Source organism: Meleagris gallopavo, chromosome 1 (assembly GCF_000146605.3).
Source record: "Meleagris gallopavo isolate NT-WF06-2002-E0010 breed Aviagen turkey brand Nicholas breeding stock chromosome 1, Turkey_5.1, whole genome shotgun sequence".
Lineage (NCBI taxonomy): Eukaryota > Metazoa > Chordata > Aves > Galliformes > Phasianidae > Meleagris > Meleagris gallopavo.
The window spans coordinates 41,210,455-41,230,718 of record NC_015011.2 but is presented as its reverse complement, the minus strand read 5'-3'; the positions used below and the strand labels follow the sequence as shown (position 1 = coordinate 41,230,718).

Here is a 20,264-nt window from a genome sequence, read left to right as displayed (position 1 = left end):
CCGGTGCTGGGCGGGAGCGTCCGGGAGGTGCCCGCAGATGGTTACACAGCACACCGCTGCCTCTGTGCCACTGAGGTTTCAGCTGTGCCCCCTTACGAAGGTGGATGCAAAATAAGGCTTTTTGCTAGTTTAATAGCGGTGAAATGGAGGCAGAGCTGTCTTACAGCAGCATCCTGGAGGGATCCTTGTCAGGACCAGAGTGTATCAATCGCAACAAAATAGGAGCCCTGCACAAGATCCTATTTTAGTTGTGGTTTTGTAGTTCACATGTAGTGTGAACAAAGCACATCTCCCACGTGCCTGTGCTATTTCCTGGTATTTAATGGCAGTCGAGTACATATATATGACTCAGTTACACATTAGATGCATCTTTATGGAAGAGGAACTGCTGTTGGTCGTGGTGCTTGATTTCACTGTGATGAAATCTGTATCACTGCATGGATCACTTGGCAAGTAAAAGCATGAATTCTACTGACGGGAAGAGATCAGCTACGTTTTACGAAGAAGAAATATCAGTTTTATTGTACTTTAAATACATATCTACAATAGAACATACTGTATACTTAGTTTGTGCCACCTGTGTCTTAGCGGAGGTGATGTCCCAGTAATAAAGACTATTTTACTTACATACATCTCTCTCTCCCCATAGATATCATGTCAGGAGTGATACTTTCTTAAATAAGTTATTCTGTAAGTCAGGAAGAGAAAAAGAGAAATGAAGGAAAGTAGGAAAGGTTGACAGTAGTAAGGCTGTGAATTTGCTCTCAAATAGTTCTAATTAACAGTCATTTTACATCCATGTTTTATACATCTTGTTGCTTAAAAAATTTAAAATGTTAAAAAAACCGAGGATCTTGAAATCAAGTAACATAGGATTATCTGAAGTGGTGAGAATGCCAAAATCACGTACGTGCCTGCTTGTGATTTTCTTGTATTTTCTGTTGTCATTTATAAGGAAGAAGAAAAGCAAAAAAAAGTATATATATTTCATCATTACCAGATCATGGACTATACAGAGTGCTGATTTCCTTAAATATTTAACAAACATTGAAGACTTGCCCAATGCTCTGAAGGACTTAACATATTCAAAGAAGATGACAAAATGGTGATTTTTGTCGTCTGTTAGGAATAAGGCTGGATTTTAAAGATTTAGAACTGTACTCTCAGATTGCTCAGGCAATGGGAATGTAATACCTGTTCAGCCTTTCATTAAGGAAGGAAATTTTAGTTTTTGAGTCTTTAAATGATGTCTAGTGAATGAGGGAAGTGATCTTGAAATATGCTTTATAATAAATCTTTGTTACGTATATTTACTGAACTTGATTTTTTTTTTCCCCCAGATATATTCCCGTTATATCATTAGTTTATTGGATAATAATGAATTAAATGTCCAGCTTATTTTTATTTCTTTTTTAATTTTCTTAACCATTTATATCGTTTTAATAATGTAGTGATATGTAAGGTCTAATGACATTTTTTTAACTTAGTAGAATCTAATTTTTTAAGTATTGACAATATAGGCCATAGATAGCTCTAGAAAACATTATGGATCATAGAATCATAGAATGGCCTCAAGGATCATCAAGTTCCAAACCCCCTGCCACAGGCAGGGTTGCAAACCACTAGATCAAGTACTTGATCAGATTGCTCAGGGCCACATCCAACCTGACCTTAAACACCTCCAGGGATGGAACATCCACAACCACTCTTGGCAGCTTGTTCTAGCACCTCACCACTCTCAGCAAAAAACATAATAATCCAAAGTTTTCAATCAATTCTTCCTTTTTCAGGTACTGTATTGTCTTCTGGGTGTGTGAGAAGTCATTGTGACCCACAGCAACCAGCAAGTAAGCTTTAGCATAAAGATCTGCATTAATTTGCATAAGGTTTTTGTCAGTTACTGGGTGGCCTGCTGTCCTTTATTCAGTTATTCTAGTCAACAGGAAAGGATGCTTAATACAAGAGTTTAGTATCCTACAGATGACTACAAAGAAGTGAATATCATAGCATCAAATGAAAGCGTTCGTTGTTCAAATATAATAAATAAGGATTTTGTGATTTTATGGAGGTTTTATTTTATGAGGTTTAGTTCAAAGAGCAGTAGAATTTAAGAAGAACCAAAGGAAATTTGGAAGGGAAAATTGAAGTTTCTCTTGTGTCCAGATATTCAACGTTTGAATTTCAAATTCTTTGATTGTGTATGATCAAATGTGTATGAGTTTTTTGTGCAAAGAAAAAATAGTTTTACTGTTATCTTCTTGTTTACAGTATGCTAAAATATGAACAGAAAATTAATTAGTACTAGAAAATCCATACAGTTATTAAAATAATTTTGTGCTTCACTGCTTAGCCTCCTTTAAATTATTTCACTGATTGGCAGCAACAATGTCTGACAATTGTTAGTTCTATCTTTTGTTTCAGGAAATATAATATAAAATCAATATGGCACCCATTCTAGATTGGAAGAAGCTTATGAGAGTAGATCCAGATGCTCTGCCTCGGCAAGAAGAACTAGCAGACACATTGTTTGAGACTCTGTCCAAGGTACTCAAGGGGAAAGTGGAACGTACAGCTTTCGCTATGCATTCTTCCCTAACCTGATTTTGCTCTTTCTCATGCATAAATTATTTATTTTGTGAATTTCAGTGATATTTGTATAAAAACACTATTATCTCTTCAGGTTGATGGGAAAGACTTGAAAAATGAAACTCCTGAACAATTGATGCATCTATTTAAAATTACTCAGTCACTGATGAAGGTTTGTATTTGTAATTCTCACTTTCTCCAATTTTCTAGATACATTTGCTTTTTAAAATTTATTTATTTAAATGAAAACATTAATGATTACTCTTTTTTTTCTTCTTTTTTCTTGTGCATTGAACATACTGCTTACTTTTGAGATCATTTCATCAGAGGGAAGTGAAGTGAATAGGACAAGCATTGTTATGTGGTTAGGGAATCTTAGTTTTAAATGCAGAAAATGCAAACAATATCTCAGAAATGAGTTATTAATGATGGTTTTAACTTCAAACAAAGTTACTGTGGTGGGTTGATGTTTTGCAGTAGCTTCAACAGTGTCTATATGAATGGAAGAAACTACCCTAAAACTGATCCTATAAATCTGTGTCAGTGTCACACTCATAAACATACTGAAAACAAGAAATAAGACCTGCACAGCTCAGCACGTTGTTTTTAGAGAAGCTTTTTTTTTCCATTTCTTATTTTCAGCTGTGTGCTTTTGAATGTTTAGACAGCTTCATTGTAATAAATTACTAAAGAAAATATTTCAGCAATCTGAAGTTCTAAATTGAAAAAAATAGAAAACGGAAAAAAATAGAAGAGGTTTCTTTTTTTGTGGAAGAAACTTTTGTAAATGTTTTCATAATCCTAAACTTGAGATCTGTGGGACACCCTCTTAGTTTGCATTAGTAGTAAATCATCTTCCTTTGCTTAGTGTGATTTTTTTCCCAGATGAAAGCTCAAGAGGTAGAACTGGCGCTGGAAGAAGTTGAAAAAGCTGGGGAAGAGCAAGCCAAATGTGGTAAGCAAATCATATTATGCTCTTTGTAAAGGATTTGTTAAATTTATTTGTTAGGTTTGTTTGTTTGTTGTTTCTTTAAATTTAGGAAAATGAATGAAATCCCAACTGATTTGTAGTCAGTTGCTTCAGTAATACCAGATATTTAAGTTGATTAATATTGAGTTCATCATTGTTGCTTTGTGTACACTGCTGGGTAATTCACTGTACCTGTTCTATTTTAACAGAAAGTCTATTTAAAACAAAGATTATGAAGCTGGAAAGTGAATTACAGGTAATTTAAAGCATTTTAAAATGGTTTTAGTTTATAGAATGCTGGGGGGGTGGTTCTTGATTATAATGTGTTTTGTTTTGTTTTTAAACACTACAATTTTAACCAGTTAAAGAGATATAATAGCCTTAAATTTTGGTTAACACTTTTTTATTGGCTTTTGAGTATTCACCAGTCTTATTTTTACAAAGAACTGTATATACAATGAAATTTATTTTAGTAAGTCCCATTTATTTTTAGCAATTTGTTTTTTTTTGTTGAAGGAAGCTAGTGAGGCCTTCCTCTTGTGTTTCCTGAATATTAGCCGTAGCATCTTTTTTTTTCTTTTTAAATGCATTTCTATTTTGAAGAACGGTTTGTTATGTCACTTCTATATTCTCAAGATGGCACAAAGTTCAGCTGGTGGTCGTGATACTCGTTTTTTGCGTGATGAGATCCGCCGACTGGAGAAACAGGTAGAACAGAAGGAGAGACAATTAATAGACATAGAGAAGGAACTGGAAAAAGAGAAGAAAGTGAATGAACAGGTAAGAAAGGCTTCAGTTTGATATCTCTAAAGCAGGTGAGAAACAATGTTTAAAAGTTTGACATTCTGACAAGAGCCTCTGGAATAAAAAACAGTGATGGAACAGAGTCACTGTTTTGTTTCTGGTCTTTGCTTTTGTAATCTGTGATGTTAGCTTTATATATTTGTATGTACATATGTATGTAACTATATACACAATAAAGGTTTTATTATCTTATTCTAGCTTGCTCTTCGAAATGAAGATGCAGAAAACGAGAACATCAAATTAAGGAGAGAGGTTAGTAAAGAATGACTGTTTATTTACTTAGTAGGTTTTACATTTTTAGTTTTCTATATAATTTTTTACATGATATGGTATTAAACTACATTCTATAGCATTTCCTGTTACTGATGAAGAAGTTAGGAGATTTTAATCAGTTTTCACTGATTTTTATTATAGATCTACTTGCGATCAGGATCTATGCTTGCGTTTACAGTCCTAAGATTAATGTTATTTGGACTTTGGTTATTTGAGTTTTTAGTATTTTTTAGTATTTTTATTAAATGCTATTGACAAATGTCTTAGATGGATAGCAGTCAGTTGTAGTTGCTTTTATACCTTTAAAATCTGTAATCTTCCAATAAATGGTAACGTGTAAAATTAATGTTCCGGTGCAAACTTGAAAATCATTCCTTAGGCTTTTTTATCTATGTGTGTGTATGTACATATACACATGCATGGGTATGTAGGGAATTCTACTTTGTTTTGCTTTTATGTTGATTCCTACTTAGTCTGTATAAAGCAAAGGTACTTTCTAATATTTTTCATGCTTTGTTCTCTTGCTCTTGTTCTCTCCTTTTTAATCAGAAGAAAAAACAAATAAAGAGAAAGGTGAGGCATTTAAATTTTTAAAAGCAGACTATAGGAGTTTAGATGAGTTTGACTGTCTTAGCCCTTTGTGTTAGCTTGCTAGAAAAAAACTTTGTTTTCAGACCTTCAAAACAGATTCATTGCTGGATTGCTTTCTCTGCAGAATGAACAGTTGCGTCAGGATGTAGTTGACTACCAGAGGCAAATAGATTCCCATAAAGAAACAGTTCTATCACGAAGAGGAGATGATTCTGATTACAGATCTCAGTTGTCCAAAAAGAACTTTGAGCTTGTCCAGTATTTGGATGAAATTCAGGTAAAATGAATGCTGTTGAGTATTTATTAGACTGTTACTGACAATATGTTTTTCACAAAAGCTATGCCAAATAACATGCCAAATCACGTGGATTAAGGGATTTTTCAATGCAGTTGGGTTCTGTGATGTATACATTTTCTATCTGTAAATGTTTGAAGAAATGAAGCTTAATAAACCTACTGACACTGGGATATGTTCAGCGCTTAGCCCATAGGATTTGTTGAATTTGAGGAACCAGAGGTGAAATACTCTATTCTGGGGTAATTTATACTTTAAAGAACTACATTTAAGGTAGCTTTCAGTTTCTGGTTATTCATTTAAGATGCACATTTCTTAAAAGCAGCGGATTCTTAAATTTTGCAGAATTTGACTGAAACTAACGAGAAGTTAGACATTCAAAACCAAGAAATGAGGAAGAATCTTGAGGAATCAGTGCAAGAAATGGAGAAGATGACTGATGAATATAATAAAATGAAACTAATTGTGCAACAATCTGATATTGTTATGGATCAGTTAAGAAAGGAGAATGAACAGTACAAATTTCAAGTAAGAACTAACGTTTATATTATTGAGTGTAATTTGTTTTATATTGCATTCTCGTATTTTAGCTTAATTTAAAAAACATTCAATATATCCAGTTAAAAACATGTGCTCTGCTGAAATAACACTTTCTGGAAATAATATGATCTTTAAACTTGATGCAAATATTTAAACTTGATTGCAGATCACAAAATACTTTCATACAGTTCTAGTCAGACCGTGTTCTTAGAGCCAGAATTTTACCTTACTTCTTTAATGCTGTTCTACTAAGTTGTATGTGTTTGGTGTAGTGTGTTTGTACATACGTGTTTTTTAAGTAAAGCATTTTTTTTTTATGTCAGATTGATCCAAATTACATTTCTAGGTTCAGGAACTTTCAGACCAGCTGAAAGCAAAGAATGAGGAAGATGATCCTCTCATGGCAGCTATAAATGCAAAAGTTGAAGAATGGAAGGTACTTTTAATACCTTTTTTATTATTTTAAGGATTACTTCAAGCATTCTGATGGTATTTTATTTACCTTTTCAGAAAATCTTGGCTTCGAAAGATGATGAACTCACAGAATATCAACAAATGTTGTTTAACATGAAAGAGGAAATGAAAATGGCCCGACTTGATGTAAACAGAAACAGTATACTGGCCCTTCAGCAGGTACAGTCTATGTGATAAGTTTCATGCTGTCTTGCTCCAATTATAGGAGGGAGTAATATATGTGTACCCAATGGCAAGATTACAACACAACAGGTCAAATATTAGCCTGACCAGTTTATTACAAATCCTAGTTTCTTAGGGAGTTGGGAAGATAGATGATAGAAAAGAAATAGGAAATAAAAGCAAGGAGTCTTTGTAGAAAGCAAGAGAGAGAGTCACCATCAGGATTCCCGAGTTGTTCGTAGTTCAGACGTTGATTTTCAGTAGTGATGGGTCGTTAGAGTTGTGTTGTTCAGTTGATGAAGACTGCTAACAATGACAGTACAAACTTATTTGTAAGTCCAGTGTGGTCAGTCAACTCTTCTTGGAGTGATGGCTTCTGGCTTTGGCATCTTAGCAGGAACTCTTTTGTTCCTGTCTTCCAGGACATAAATCAGCTGATAAGGGGGACCAGGGAGGCTCCCACCTGTATCATGTTTTCACAAGATACAATGTTATCATTCCACAATCTCCTGTACCAAGCAAGAGTAATTTGCTTAAAAGCCAGGTCTTCCTTCAGTAAACTCTCCTGGTCTTTCAAGTGTAAAATTGTCCACAATGAGATGATGTTGATTGCCACATAGGAACACCCACCACTCACCTCCTAGATAAGTCAGCCTTATCACAAAAAATGCCTCAGAAAGAGAGCTTTGAGCCAAGAAAAAAGAAGGGTTCAGATAGGTGCGTAGAAATTACCATTCAGTAGGTAAACTACTGACCAAATAGTTTAGTCTTTCATAGTTTGCAAGTACTAGAATATTGTGTTACTCATGTTTGAGAATTATGAGGCAGATTGATTTATTCCACCACAAAATTACCTTAATCTGCACTAAGGAAATGTCTTTTTCTGTATGTACTGAGCTTTTGATAGTCAGTTCTATGGCTTTTATATTTATCTTTTCTAACTATTTGCAGAAAGATTGCTTTAACATCTGAGCATCCAGAATTTAGTGTTGATAAATTATAGTTGAGTTTATCTTCTAAACCTGTCAAGGAAGAAATTCAGCTTGTGAAAGCTAGCTGAATTTAAGTATCTCTTTTATTAATCTAAAATGAGATAATTCATTATAATTTTGAATTTCTCAATGTTCTTGACAAACTTTTCAAAATATTCAAAATAATCTCACTTCTCATTAGGAATTCTGGAATGTATATTATGGGCCTTTTCAGACTAAATAGTTTAATGAGATATAATTATGCAGTCTTACAGGACTGGGAACTGATAGCTGCTCAGTAGAAAATAAAAAAACTAACTTACGTTCAACTTATCCTCTGATAATCATAAGTTGAAAGCAGCTGAAGAAATATTTGATAAGCAGTCGAACATTCTGTTTCTAACTGATTAGATGGCTGTAGAATTTGATTTTTGGACAACAGTCACTAGCATGCTATTTTGAACAGTTTGTGGAAATAAACACATTTTAAAGAAAGTATTTAAAAACTAAAGTTAATACATTGTGTTGTAACTCAAAATGGACTAAGCTTGTTGTAGTTCGGTGTATATGCAGATTTTAAAGGGTTATGTTTAGCTTCTTAACAACTTTGCCAAGCATGTGATATATTTTTCCTTTAAGAAACCTTGAAATTTTGTTTTTCATAAATTTGGTGTTAAGCAAGTTAAGCAACTCTTGAAATTTTTATATCATATAATTATTTTCTGTAATTTTTTTTTCAAGTCTCTTTTTTCTTTTTTTTTTTCCTTAATGACACCAGAAATAAAATTGAGCCTTCTGCGATATTTCTAAAGTTTGTGTAAAAGCATAGAAATAATGTTAATGGAACTTTTATAATCTATGTCTACCAATGTATACACGTATGCATGTTAAGTAAGATTTGGTTTGAAGTATTAAAAGTTGAACGATTGGTTGAAAGTTAGCCTGCAAATTATGTGTTACATATGATGGATTGTTAGTCTTCCCAATCTTGAATATATAACTCTCAGTTCCTACCACCTGTTAATGAGGAGATAGTAAGAAATCTGTTTGGTCTAAAACTTTTTATCATGCACTGGCTTAACTCTTAGAGAACTGTTCTATGTAAAATTGATAAAATAGTGCCTCAGAATGTTCGTGTTATTCAAATGCTTTATTTTTACTCTTTCTTTTGTTCTCCTTGCTTTGCCTTTAAATATGCTACTTCTAGCTAATATCTGAACTCTATGCTGTAAGTATAGTATATATGCTTGTTGTGTAATTATTATTATTTTTTTTGTCATCGTTACTTTTCAGTTATCATGTACTTCTGAAGAAATGTGTTCTGTACAAGTAGTTTCTGTGTCAGTAAAGAGGGATTTCTTTCATAGAGCTTCTCTTTTTCTTTGTTTTTTTTTTTTTTTTTGTAGTGTAGAAGAGTGAGATGGCCAGTAAAGAACTTCTTCAATTTTTATTATTTTTTTTTTTGTAGGGTGTGCAAGAGCGAGATGCTCAGATAAGACTGCTTACAGAGCAAGTCGAACAGTATACCAAAGAAATGGAACAAAATGCATTTCTTATTGAAGAATTAAAAAATGATCTCCAAAAAGATAAAGGTAAGCTGAGCATGTTATTTTAAGATATGTTAAAAGGAAATTAAGAAGGAGTAAATGTTATAGAAACATAGAATCATTTCAGTTGGAAGGGACCTTTAGAAGTCACCTTTACAATTCCCATGCAATGAACAGAGACAGCTATAGATAAATGGCTTACTCTGGGAGAAAGCTTTAAAAGTCTCTGCACTCGTTCTGCTTTCCATATGGTCTCTAACACCGAAGATTTGTTCATTTTGCCAGTCTGGTTTTGCTAATCAAAGCACCACAGAAGAAACGTACCAACAGATTAGCTTAAAATTATACAATCATAGAATTTATTGAGTCGGAAGGGTCCTTTAAAGGTACCTGGTCCAATTCCCCTGCAATGAGCAGAGACAGCTACAGCTAAATCAGATTGATCAGAACCTCGTCCATCCTGCCCTTGAATGTCTTCAGGAATGGGGCATTTGCCATCTCATCTTGGGCAATTCATCCCAGTGCCTTACCACTCTTATTGTGAAAAATCCTTTTCCTTATATCCAGTCTGAATCTCCCCTTATTCAGTTTGAAACCATTTCCCCTTGTCTATCACAACAGACTCTTGTCTGTTTTCTTCTTTCTTACAGTCTCCCTGTAGATAATGAAAAGCAGCTATCAGGTGTCTTTGGAGCCTTCTCTTCTCCAGGCTGAACAGCCCCAGCTCTCTCAGACAGACTTCATAGGGGAGGTGTATTCTTCAGAAATACAAAAAAAAAAATTTGAAATATATAAGTAATATTTATCTCTTAATTTTTTTTTGTTCATTTCCATTTATCATATATGCAAGTATGGTTTAAATTACTTCACAGTATTTCAGTGGGCTTTAGAGGTAACATCAAAAAATAAATAATTTTTTTATTATTTAGCTTTATTTATTTATAAAAGTAAACCTACTAGTCTTTATAGGTTAGATTGCAATATACAAGAACTCACCTCTGCAAAGACCTGCAAATGATTTATTACATACAATTCAAAATAAATTCTGATGTCTCTTATATGCATACTTCTTATAAAGGCTGTTTTAAGGAACAATTGGAAAACAAAAATGCTCTAATATGTAGCCTTTTGTACTTACTTGCTTAAAAGAACAGGTAATGAAGATCTCCTTTATAACATTATCTGAAGTGTTTCTTGATTAGGTAGAATTTCTAACTGAATTGTCACCAGATAATTGTCTTTCTTTCCAGGTCTCTCAACTGTTGCTCAGCAGAATCGCCTAGGAGAAATGCAAGAAAAATTAAAACTACTAGAAGAGAGAACTAAGGAGGCTGAGAAATCAGCAGATCTAGCAGAAGCAGATGCTAGAGAAAAGGATAAAGAACTTGTTGAGGCTCTGAAACGAATGAAAGACTATGAACTGGTAAACAGTTGGTTCAAGTGGACAGAATATTTCATCATAGTTTTAGCAAATCATTTTCTCTTTGCGTTTTATTGATTGGGTTCTAAATTAGAAATTAAATGAATGTCTTCCAATGCTATTTTTTTTTTCCTTTTATAATAACCTTACTGCTCACTAATTGCATGTAGTTTGTTAACTGTATGTAAAAACGTTTTCAAATTGGCCATATTAACATATGAACATTGGCTGAATGTGAGTGAAACCAATTGAACATTAATTAAAGAGTTATAGAATGATGACATCATTTGATCTTTTTCCTCTGATATCATCACTCCATCATAGAAGGCAACCAGATTGTTCAGGCATGATCTGCCCTTGGTGAAGCCGTAGTGGCTGTTTTTGATCACAGTCAAGATGGAATCTTTGAAAAATCCTATGATAAGTGGACTCAATTTCAAAATGTGCAGAGGCTGCTCTGTAATTAGAGGACAGATTTGTAGGATTTGCTTTTATTTGACAGCATGCTGTAATAAGCACATGTAAAAGAGTGATAATAACTGAAAAACATTTTCTTGTTAAGTATTTAATATTTGATGTAAATAATATACATATGTACATAAAAATCAGGTTCCTCAAAAATTACTTTGACAATTAGATAGCGTGCAAAAAGTGGCACCCTTGGTAAAATTTATATGCCTGAGGAATTAATTTCAAAGATATTTGAAAATTTCAACATTGAAAGTCTTGCTATCCTTTAATGCAGTGATGAAGAATCACTATGGCATGTTTTCCTGAAAATGTTTGCATGAAAGAAGTAGGCATTGCAGTTAGAAATTTGCCATATGCTATGGTCAGCATTTACTTTAGTGGACACTGAGTCAGCCCATCAAGAGAATGAACTCACTTGATCCCTGTAGTCTTCTGGAAGGATTTCTTCACTTGGCTATTGTCTTTATTTTGTTTATCACAGGTCTCTTGTGATTGTTAGCATAAGTTCTGAATCATAGCAGTTTCTTCTTGTTTTGTTTTCAAATAGTATCATCAACTTTGTAACAATGAAACACAGATTTGTAATTTTTTTTCTGAGAGCTATTGGAGGCTTTGTTTATAATTCCCATTTGGATTTTTACAGGGAGTATATGGTTTGGAAGAGGCTATTGCTGAAATAAAGGATTTAAAAAAGCAAATCAAAATACGAGATCACGAGATTGAAATGTTAATTAAGGAAATCAATAAACTTGAACTTAAAATAAATGATTTTCTTGATGAAAATGAAGAGCTTAGAGAGCGCTTAGGTACGTTATATTTATTACATTTTCAATTACCGATTGTGTAAGAATGTCATGGACTTTCTTTACTATACCAGGTAATTACTTGGAAATACTTATGTGTATTTTGCTAATAGTTGCAAGTAGTTTTAGATAGGACAAAATGAATGAATGTATACTTCTCAATTTATCTTACAGACTCCTTTGGCTGAAGAAAGGAGATTTTTCCATTGCCTTTTAGGTTTTGATTCCTTCTTGATTGTAGATGATTTATTGGCTTCATAATTTAGTATTTAGAAATCAAAACATTGAAATTGTAATTCTAGATTGAAAAACAGGAAAAAAATGGACAGGCTTATTTTTATATGGGGATATCAAAACATAAGTACAGAGAATTTTAGATGATATTTTATTGCAGTTTTTTGAGCAGTTTAAGCAAAATTTTGATTTCTTCTGCATAACGTGTGGAAATGCATATATATTTAACCATCAATTTACTATTTTTTTATTCTCCCTGACTGTTATATTATTATTTAAATGGGCTATCTACTAATGACCATTAACATTAATATTCCTTCTTAATGAATGATTACACATTACGTGTGTATACTGTGTTTCAGGTCTTGAGCCAAAGGCAATGATTGATTTAAATGAATTCAGAAACAGCAAAACACTGAAACAGCAGCAGTATAGATCTGAAAACCAGATTCTTTTGAAAGAGGTAAGTGAAAAATCGTACTTTTATGTAACTACTGCATTCTAATACTGTGAACAGAATGAAGTACTGATTTTTAATAATATGCAGATTGAAAGACTAGAAGAGGAAAGAATTGAACTGAAAAAACAGATTCGTAAATTGGCTCAGGAGAAAGGAAGAAGAGTTGCCACAACAGGTAGGATATTTTTTGTTACAAACTGTCTTGTGGGAACATTGTCTATAGTTAATAATGCAGCTCTGTTCAATTTATGGTGTTGATTAAGTTAGAAGGTAAAATACTTTTCCCTGAATCTATAAGATGAGGGGAATGGTTTTATGTTTCTGTAGTCTTACAGCCCAATAGATTTTCAACTTGTTGACTAGTAATGCATCACTGTCACTGGTTTGCACTTCTTATAGATAGATTATCTCACCATGATTTCCAGTACGTCTTCCTAATAAATACATTTCAGAAATCTTAAAAATTTCTACTCTGTGCTACTTAGGCAAACATAATCCGTTTGAATGGAAAGGTTTACAGCTTCTTACTCTGCAGGCAGAAAAATAGAACTCGGATCTACTAACTGGAATATATTTACCTGTTTGAAGACCAAAAAAAAATCATAGTCATTTATTTCTTGTACATTTACTTGTAATTAGCACTGGAGGCTGGTGATGTGCACATAACAGACAACTTCACTGAAGAGAAGCAAATGAGTAAGAGGGAATTTGATTTCTTGAACACCCATAATATTGCCGAAGTAAAGGCAAAGGTAGGTTTATAAAGCAAGCTCATAAGCGTTTACTAGGTATCTGTTTCAAATAGCAATAATGTTAGTTTGTAAATGTCTGTTTAAATATTTTCTAAAATCTTTTACTAACTACTTTTAAAAATCCCAAATTACTATTTTTAAAAAACTTTTCTTTGAATACTAATTAACATTTTTTATTTTCTGTGAGTATAGGCTAGCAACACATATAACATGGAAATGAGAAACACACTTACAGATAGAATAGCATCAGTTAGCCTTTTGAACTACGTGAAAGATATAGCTGAAAGAGTGAGCCTGTGGAAAATCTACCCTGAAGAACTTCTGACAGGCTTGGGAATTTAAATAACTTGGGAAAAAAAACTAGAAATACTTCTTTGCTTCTTTCATTTGCTTCTTTGCTTCATTCACGAATACTTCTTTCATTTAAATTTAAAACATGTGACAAAGTTGCAAGTTATTAATGACAATTGTAATTCAGAAACTCTTAGCATAAGAGAACTTTTTCTATCATCAGAACTACTGTTTACATTGGCATCAGGGGTATTAGGTAATATAGAAATGAGAGAAATATCAACAAACTCAATATCAGACTATACAGATTTGTTTTCTGCATATCATAGAATGTGGCAGGCCTCAAAAGTAAATAATCAAAACTACAGAAACAAAGAAGTGTGTGTAACTTCTAATTCTAGCAAGGAAGATTTTTGTTTAGGGCCACTTCTTGGCCTATTCTTTTAGAATGACCAGCTATCCAGAAATTTGTTGGTTAAGAGTAAGCTAAGTAGTTATGCAGAATTACAGCTTGAGTAATAAAATAGCCAAACTGAGCAGGTAGTAGATTGTAGGTTTTTTTAAAATTAAAAAAAAAAAAAAAAGAGAAAGAATATTTATATAAATTTTATTTATAGTTTAAATAGCTTTTCTTGATGGCTTTGTTGCTGCCAGGCTATTTCTTTATTAGTTGCCCATGATGTAACACTTCATTTTGGTTCATATACTATATAATTTCACTGTTGAATGTAGTGGATTAGAATATTTTCAAATGTTTCATACTCACTTAACATTTCATAACTGCAGAGTCTTAGAATTTTACTGCTAATATTCTTAATCTGCAGTTTTAATTCTTTTTTGTTTCTTTAGAATGAGTATCTTGCAAATGAGTTGAGAGAGAGAGAGAGAGATTTGGAAAAGAACAGGACTATAATAGTCAAATTTCAATCTAAATGTAAGTTGGAACAATGTATTTTAAAAAGTACAGAGTGTTATCAGATACCTGCAGATTGCTTGTTTGTTTATTTGTTCTATTTTTTGTGACTGTGACCACAAATATTCACCTTTGCAATTTCTTTTCAATGCAGTTTAGTTTGGTATCTTTCACAATGATTGAATTTGCAATGTACATAGAATTCTTTTATGCAATTTTTTTGATACCATTGTATGGAAATTAGGTTTCTGAATTGATCCAGATGTTACCACAGTGTTTGCAAACATAAATAGCATTTGTTAAATTAGAATTTCTTTGGATTGTCCTTAATGCCATTTTAAAACAAAAAATTGTGTTTATATTTATATGTGTATGCGTTGTCTGTTAATAATGCATGTATATTTCTAATTTTAAAATTAAACCAGTGGTAATAGAAGAAACATAGTTTATTCACACTAAATGCGTTGAACAAGATTCTCTTCTTTTTAAGAACTGGACCTAAGAAAATCTTTAAGTCTGTGAGAGATCTTATTTAAAATGAATGGCCATTTTCCTTGTTTAATTATGCTTTCCTTCTCCAAGAAATCTTTGGGAAATTAAATCCAGTTTCTACTCGTGTACATATGTGTGCTATCTGAGGTGCGTTGCGTGCAGACTCTGAAATAGAAACAATGCTAATTTATCTATACAAGGATCTTAATGTTTCCTAGAGAGTTTGAATTCTAAAAATTCTTTTTGGCTTTTCAAAATAGACTTGGTGACACTACTGAAATTGTTTTACATTTTGCAGTTTACTTCTCAATTTTGCAGACAGTCAGGCATGTTTTCAAGATGCAGAGAATCTCCTCAAGATTTTTTTGTGTTTATCCGTGTATTTATCTGTCTATATCTGTGTATTTATTTAATGTTTCTAAATAACTTCTTCCATGCTAAAGCTCTGGAATTTCACTTGAGAGACAAATGGTGGTAGGAAAACTGAATGATTTGAGAGTCCTTATTATACCCAAAGAATTTAAATGCTCTGTTTTACCAGTCTGTACCAAGAATTCAAGCAATCTCTCTATTCATCATTGTTACACACAAATATTTGCAAGATAGCTATGTTTCTGAATCTGTGAGAATTGATCAGACAGGCTACTAAAAAGCTTTAGAAAGTTTCAGGAAACATGGAATACTGAAAAGTTCATAAAGTCAGATGTCTTCCCATGAAGGATTTTCTCTATTGTGTTATTGGTATTTCTCCAGCAAAAATCTTCTAAGTTAGTTTTGTCTATATGTAATATGAATAATGTTATATATAAAATCAAGAGATATTATGAAATGTTCCAGTAAATGAATCATCTTATAGTGCTTTTAGACACATTAACAATATTTATTGTAGTAAAAGAATTATCAGAAGAGAATAAACATCTTGAACAAGGAATGAAAGAAATATTGCAAGCTGTGAAGGAAATGCAAAAGGATCCTAGTGTGAAGGGAGGAGAAACAGCCTTAATAATCCCTAGTTTGGATCGTTTAGTTAATGTAAGCTTACTCTCTTACTATTTCTCCTTATATGACTTTTAGGCTATATTTCTGTCTTCGATTATTGTATAAATAAATAGTAGCTGGTATATACTTCCTTACAAGTAAAAGTGGGATTGCATAATGTGATTCCTCTGTAAAAATAAATAAATAAAAAAGAACAAAAAGATATAGCAATAAATAAATAAATAAATAAATAAAATTGATCAGATAGCATGAAACTAACTTGGATGAATTTACTGTCCTAGGCATAAAGCTTAAGATAAAAGTTAATTTGCATGTATTACATCTATGCAGGATCTACAGGAAATGTCAAAGAACATTATTTAATCATTGTACTGAAAAATTAGTATTTTTAATAGGAACATATGACATTTATATCATAGTATATGGTACATATATCATCAGCAAAAAGATGAGTGGATTTTAAAAAGTTAAAATGTCTGTTTTTCTAATCTTTACTTCTTTGTTGTGTGAATTAAATTTTTGCTATGCTAGGCTATTGAGTCAAAGAATACAGGGGGAATCTTTGATGCTAGTGTGCACTTGAAAGCTCAAGTTGATCAGCTTACAGGAAGAAATGAAGAATTAAGACAGGAACTAAAACAGACTCAGAAGGAGTCAACAAATTACTCTAATCAGCTGGCAAAAGCAAATGAAAAGGTATACAGTTTATGTTTAAATGATTTATTTTGTACTCGAGGAACGGCTGTTTGATCATTTATAACAAAAGCACACAATGTCTAAGTTGCTGAAATTAGGTAATGTAAGCAATGTAATGAAACAAATCTTTATTGACTGAATTTATGAATTCAAAACATTTTAAGTTCAAATGTTACTGTTTGTAATGTTATTTTGGCCTTGGAATAACCCTATGATCTTGAAACACAAAGAGTGGCCTTGCTATCTTTTGGAAAGAGCTGTATCAAAAAACGCTTACAGATTGCTTTCTTCGAAAAGCCAAAACTGATTAAATGTTCTAAAAAAGGTGAATAATGGTCAAAAATGATTCTTCTGTGTCATTTTTTTGTATACTACATTCTTCTGAATTCGAGGCCAGGAATGAAGAAAGGAATTGTATCTTAGAAGAATACAAATTTAAGTTTGCCCTTGAGGATAGCTTTTGTAATGCAAAAAGATTGCAACTAATATTCTAGAATAATGTTTTGTGTACTGTTAGACTAGAGGACTGGAGAGCCTTTAGGAAATGAAAGAGTGAAGATTTGTTTAGAAAGAAAAATTTGTTTACATCAGATAACCACTGCAATAATTCTATCCTAAACTTTATCTTTTAAAAAGTTAAAATCTGCCCTGATTTTTGAAATCATTGATCCATTTAGCTCAAGATACTATGCATTTAATAATATATGGAATCACATTATTTTTAAAAGTTTGCTTTCTATGAATGCTTTAGAATGTAAGTGGAATTGAATTACATAGTTAATGACAACTGACTTAAAAATATTGGCAAGCCAATATATTCTCCATCAGTTGGATATTTTTAATGGAATAAAAAGTGTTACTTTATTGGTTTTTTTTTCTTCTTTAGATTGCACAGCTGAATAATGAAATTTGCATATTACGTCAATCAGAATGTGCCAATGTTATCTTCAAAACAGTGAATCTTCCAGAAGGGATGGTTCCTTCAAGTGTTAATATGATTAATTCTTTGAATGAATACTTAATACATCTTATACAGGTAATGCATTTACCCCTTGATATTGAGACGTATAGCTCATTCCTCCAAAATCTACTACCATGTCATGCATGGACATGAGAAAGATCTCCAAAATTGTTTTGAAGTTTGACATCTTGAAGCTCTTGGACAATTCTGGTTTTGGGGTTTTTTTAAGCTGTAAAAGTCTTGCTGTGCTATAAACCCAAAAGATTGTAATTACATATTTGACAACAGTTTAGATTTCTTGTGTTTAAAATCTGAATTTTGATCTAAAAATCTACTTTACAGTTCAACAGCTTTACTCTATGAGAAATTCTCTCATTGCTTTCTGGATTTCACAGCTGTATCTGAACATGGAATCCCTATGATTCTTCGAAGAACAGAGTAAAAATAACTTGTCTTTTTACTATTCTTATTATTTTGTCTTTGATAACTTTACTTTTTTATTAGAGAATATTTCTTAATGGTGTAAGATAAAGTAAACATTTGTTTAGGAGTGTGAGAAGAGCATGGCTCTCCATGTATATTTTCAATTGGTGTTCTTTGTGAACCAAATACGTGGACTAACAACATCAACAGAACAGTTTTGCACCTGGTAATACATATGACAGTATTTATTGGACTTCCTTTTTCACCTGTTGCTTCTACAGAAAGACATTTCATATCTGCAATTCACAGAATTCATGTCAGAAGTATCTATCATAAAAAGTAAAAGAAAAAACTGTAATTATGACTAATGCTTTTATGTTTAAAGTTTGTAATAATGCCTTCAGTTTTTTTTACTTGGAAAATAATCTTTAGGAACTGGAAAATAAAGAACAGTTACTTAAACAATTAGAAGATGCAGTACAGGACTATAAACGAAAATTTGCAGTAATTCGTCATCAACAAGGCTTGCTTTATAAAGAATATCAAAGGTATTGTTCTTCTCTGAATTCTTCGGTTCAAATATGTACGTTTAATAATTTTGAGTCAAAATTTACAGCTACACTGGAGTAGTTCTTTGGTTACTGTCAGAAATGCTGCTGATCTTGTAGCCAGATGTCCTGTATATTCTTTAGTCCTGAAAAAACAGAGAACTCATACATAAAACTTCTACTGTATCTTTTTCTGCATAATCTAAAATGATAATGGCATTGTACTTTCTGCATCTGATTTCTGATATTTATTAGAATCTTGTGTTACTGGCTTTCACATTGCATACAGTCTTAGCAGTTTCTTTGAGGGAGAAAAAAAAAACAGAAAATGGTTATCCAAAGAGAGTCAGACTCTCTCAGGATTTCAGATCTTCAGTACTTTATGCTTGTTTCTCTCAATTCTTTCATATGTTTAATTGAATCTAATTTCTATAAAGTTCTTCTTAAAGTCAAAGGACCCTAATTTGCTAAAAGCTTCGAGGTCAATCTGCTGATTTGGGTTAACAGGCTTCTAGTTGAATGTGTTGTATCCTTTCTGTTTTGGGATTGGAATAGCAGTGACTGGATGACTTTTGGAAAAATAGTGTTTCATCTTGTAGGAGCTTCTATTTGTTCACTGTTAAGATTTCCCAGATAATGTTAGCATTGAGGCATTAAGGCGTATTATATATTGCCTCATTTTGATTACTTGATCAACTTGATTACATACCTCAGTCACATGGAGGACTTGCAGATAAAGACCTGGGTGTCTGTTGGACAGCAGGTTGGCCGTGAGCCAGCGGTGTGTCCTGGGGGTACATTAAAAAGCAGGTCAATGGAGGTGATCCTCCCCCTCTACTCTGCCCTGTTGAGGCCTCACCTGGAGTATTGCATCTGGTTCTGGGCTCCCTGGTACAAAAAAGACAGGGGTTTCCTTGAAAGAGTCCAGCCATGAAGATGATCAAGGGCCTAGAGCTCCTCTGTTATGAGGAAAGATTGAGGAACCTGAATCTGTTCAGCCTTGAGAAAAGAAGACTGAGAGAAGATCTGATCAATGTCTGTAAATACCAAGGTGAGGGAGACAAAGCAACGAGGCCAGACTCTTCAGCAGAGCTTGGCGACAGGACAAGGGGAAATGGCCAGAAATTGATGCATAGGAAGTTCCGCGCTAATGTGCTAAGAACTTCTTCACAGTAAGGATGATGGACCACAGTAAGGGTGGTGCCCAGAGAAGTTGTGGATACTCCCTCTCTGGAGATATTCAAGAATTGCTTGGACACCTAGCTGTGCAACTTGGCCTAGGGAGACATCTTTGGCAGAGGGGCTGGACTAGATGACGTCATCTCTAGAGGTCCATTCCAGCCCCTACAGTTCTGTGATAATTCGAGGCACCTCTAAATGTGTTACAGGTTGAAGTAAGGGGGAGGAGATTCTTTAATAGAGGAGAGTAATTTGGGCCACTGCAAGGCTTAGTGGTTTTGTGTTTTTATTTTTTTAACTGAAATAGAAAAGTTAGAGTGGGAAACGATGATGTCTGTGCATCTGAAACAAAATGAATGCTATGGAAGGAATGACTTTGAGTTAATGTTACAGCCATTGCTTGCCTATT

General features: G+C 33.0%; 1 protein-coding gene across 6 annotated transcripts in view; it reads left to right on the top strand.

Annotated features, from left to right (window-relative positions):
• Nucleotides 1-20,264, top strand: part of CEP290 (centrosomal protein 290) — a 52,430-nt gene that overhangs the window by 370 nt on the left and 31,796 nt on the right. For 4 of the 6 annotated variants that reach the window (XM_019613637.2, XM_019613634.2, XM_019613633.2 and 1 more), the window contains exons 2-23: nucleotides 1,791-1,847; nucleotides 2,422-2,544; nucleotides 2,681-2,758; nucleotides 3,472-3,541; nucleotides 3,766-3,812; nucleotides 4,193-4,336; nucleotides 4,559-4,612; nucleotides 5,349-5,501; nucleotides 5,865-6,047; nucleotides 6,406-6,495; nucleotides 6,570-6,692; nucleotides 9,135-9,258; nucleotides 10,464-10,636; nucleotides 11,748-11,910; nucleotides 12,504-12,604; nucleotides 12,689-12,776; nucleotides 13,241-13,353; nucleotides 14,494-14,578; nucleotides 15,939-16,081; nucleotides 16,580-16,744; nucleotides 17,631-17,780; nucleotides 18,561-18,676. In XM_019613637.2, the coding sequence (XP_019469182.1) occupies nucleotides 2,443-2,544; nucleotides 2,681-2,758; nucleotides 3,472-3,541; nucleotides 3,766-3,812; nucleotides 4,193-4,336; nucleotides 4,559-4,612; nucleotides 5,349-5,501; nucleotides 5,865-6,047; nucleotides 6,406-6,495; nucleotides 6,570-6,692; nucleotides 9,135-9,258; nucleotides 10,464-10,636; nucleotides 11,748-11,910; nucleotides 12,504-12,604; nucleotides 12,689-12,776; nucleotides 13,241-13,353; nucleotides 14,494-14,578; nucleotides 15,939-16,081; nucleotides 16,580-16,744; nucleotides 17,631-17,780; nucleotides 18,561-18,676 (2,465 nt within the window). In that variant the 5' untranslated portion in view covers nucleotides 1,791-1,847; nucleotides 2,422-2,442. Of the gene's footprint in view, nucleotides 1-34; nucleotides 101-1,790; nucleotides 1,848-2,421; nucleotides 2,545-2,680; nucleotides 2,759-3,471; nucleotides 3,542-3,765; nucleotides 3,813-4,192; nucleotides 4,337-4,558; nucleotides 4,613-5,348; nucleotides 5,502-5,864; nucleotides 6,048-6,405; nucleotides 6,496-6,569; nucleotides 6,693-9,134; nucleotides 9,259-10,463; nucleotides 10,637-11,747; nucleotides 11,911-12,503; nucleotides 12,605-12,688; nucleotides 12,777-13,240; nucleotides 13,354-14,493; nucleotides 14,579-15,938; nucleotides 16,082-16,579; nucleotides 16,745-17,630; nucleotides 17,781-18,560; nucleotides 18,677-20,264 lie in introns of those variants that run through there. The other 2 variants (XM_010708856.3, XM_031553811.1) reach the window with 2 other exon arrangements.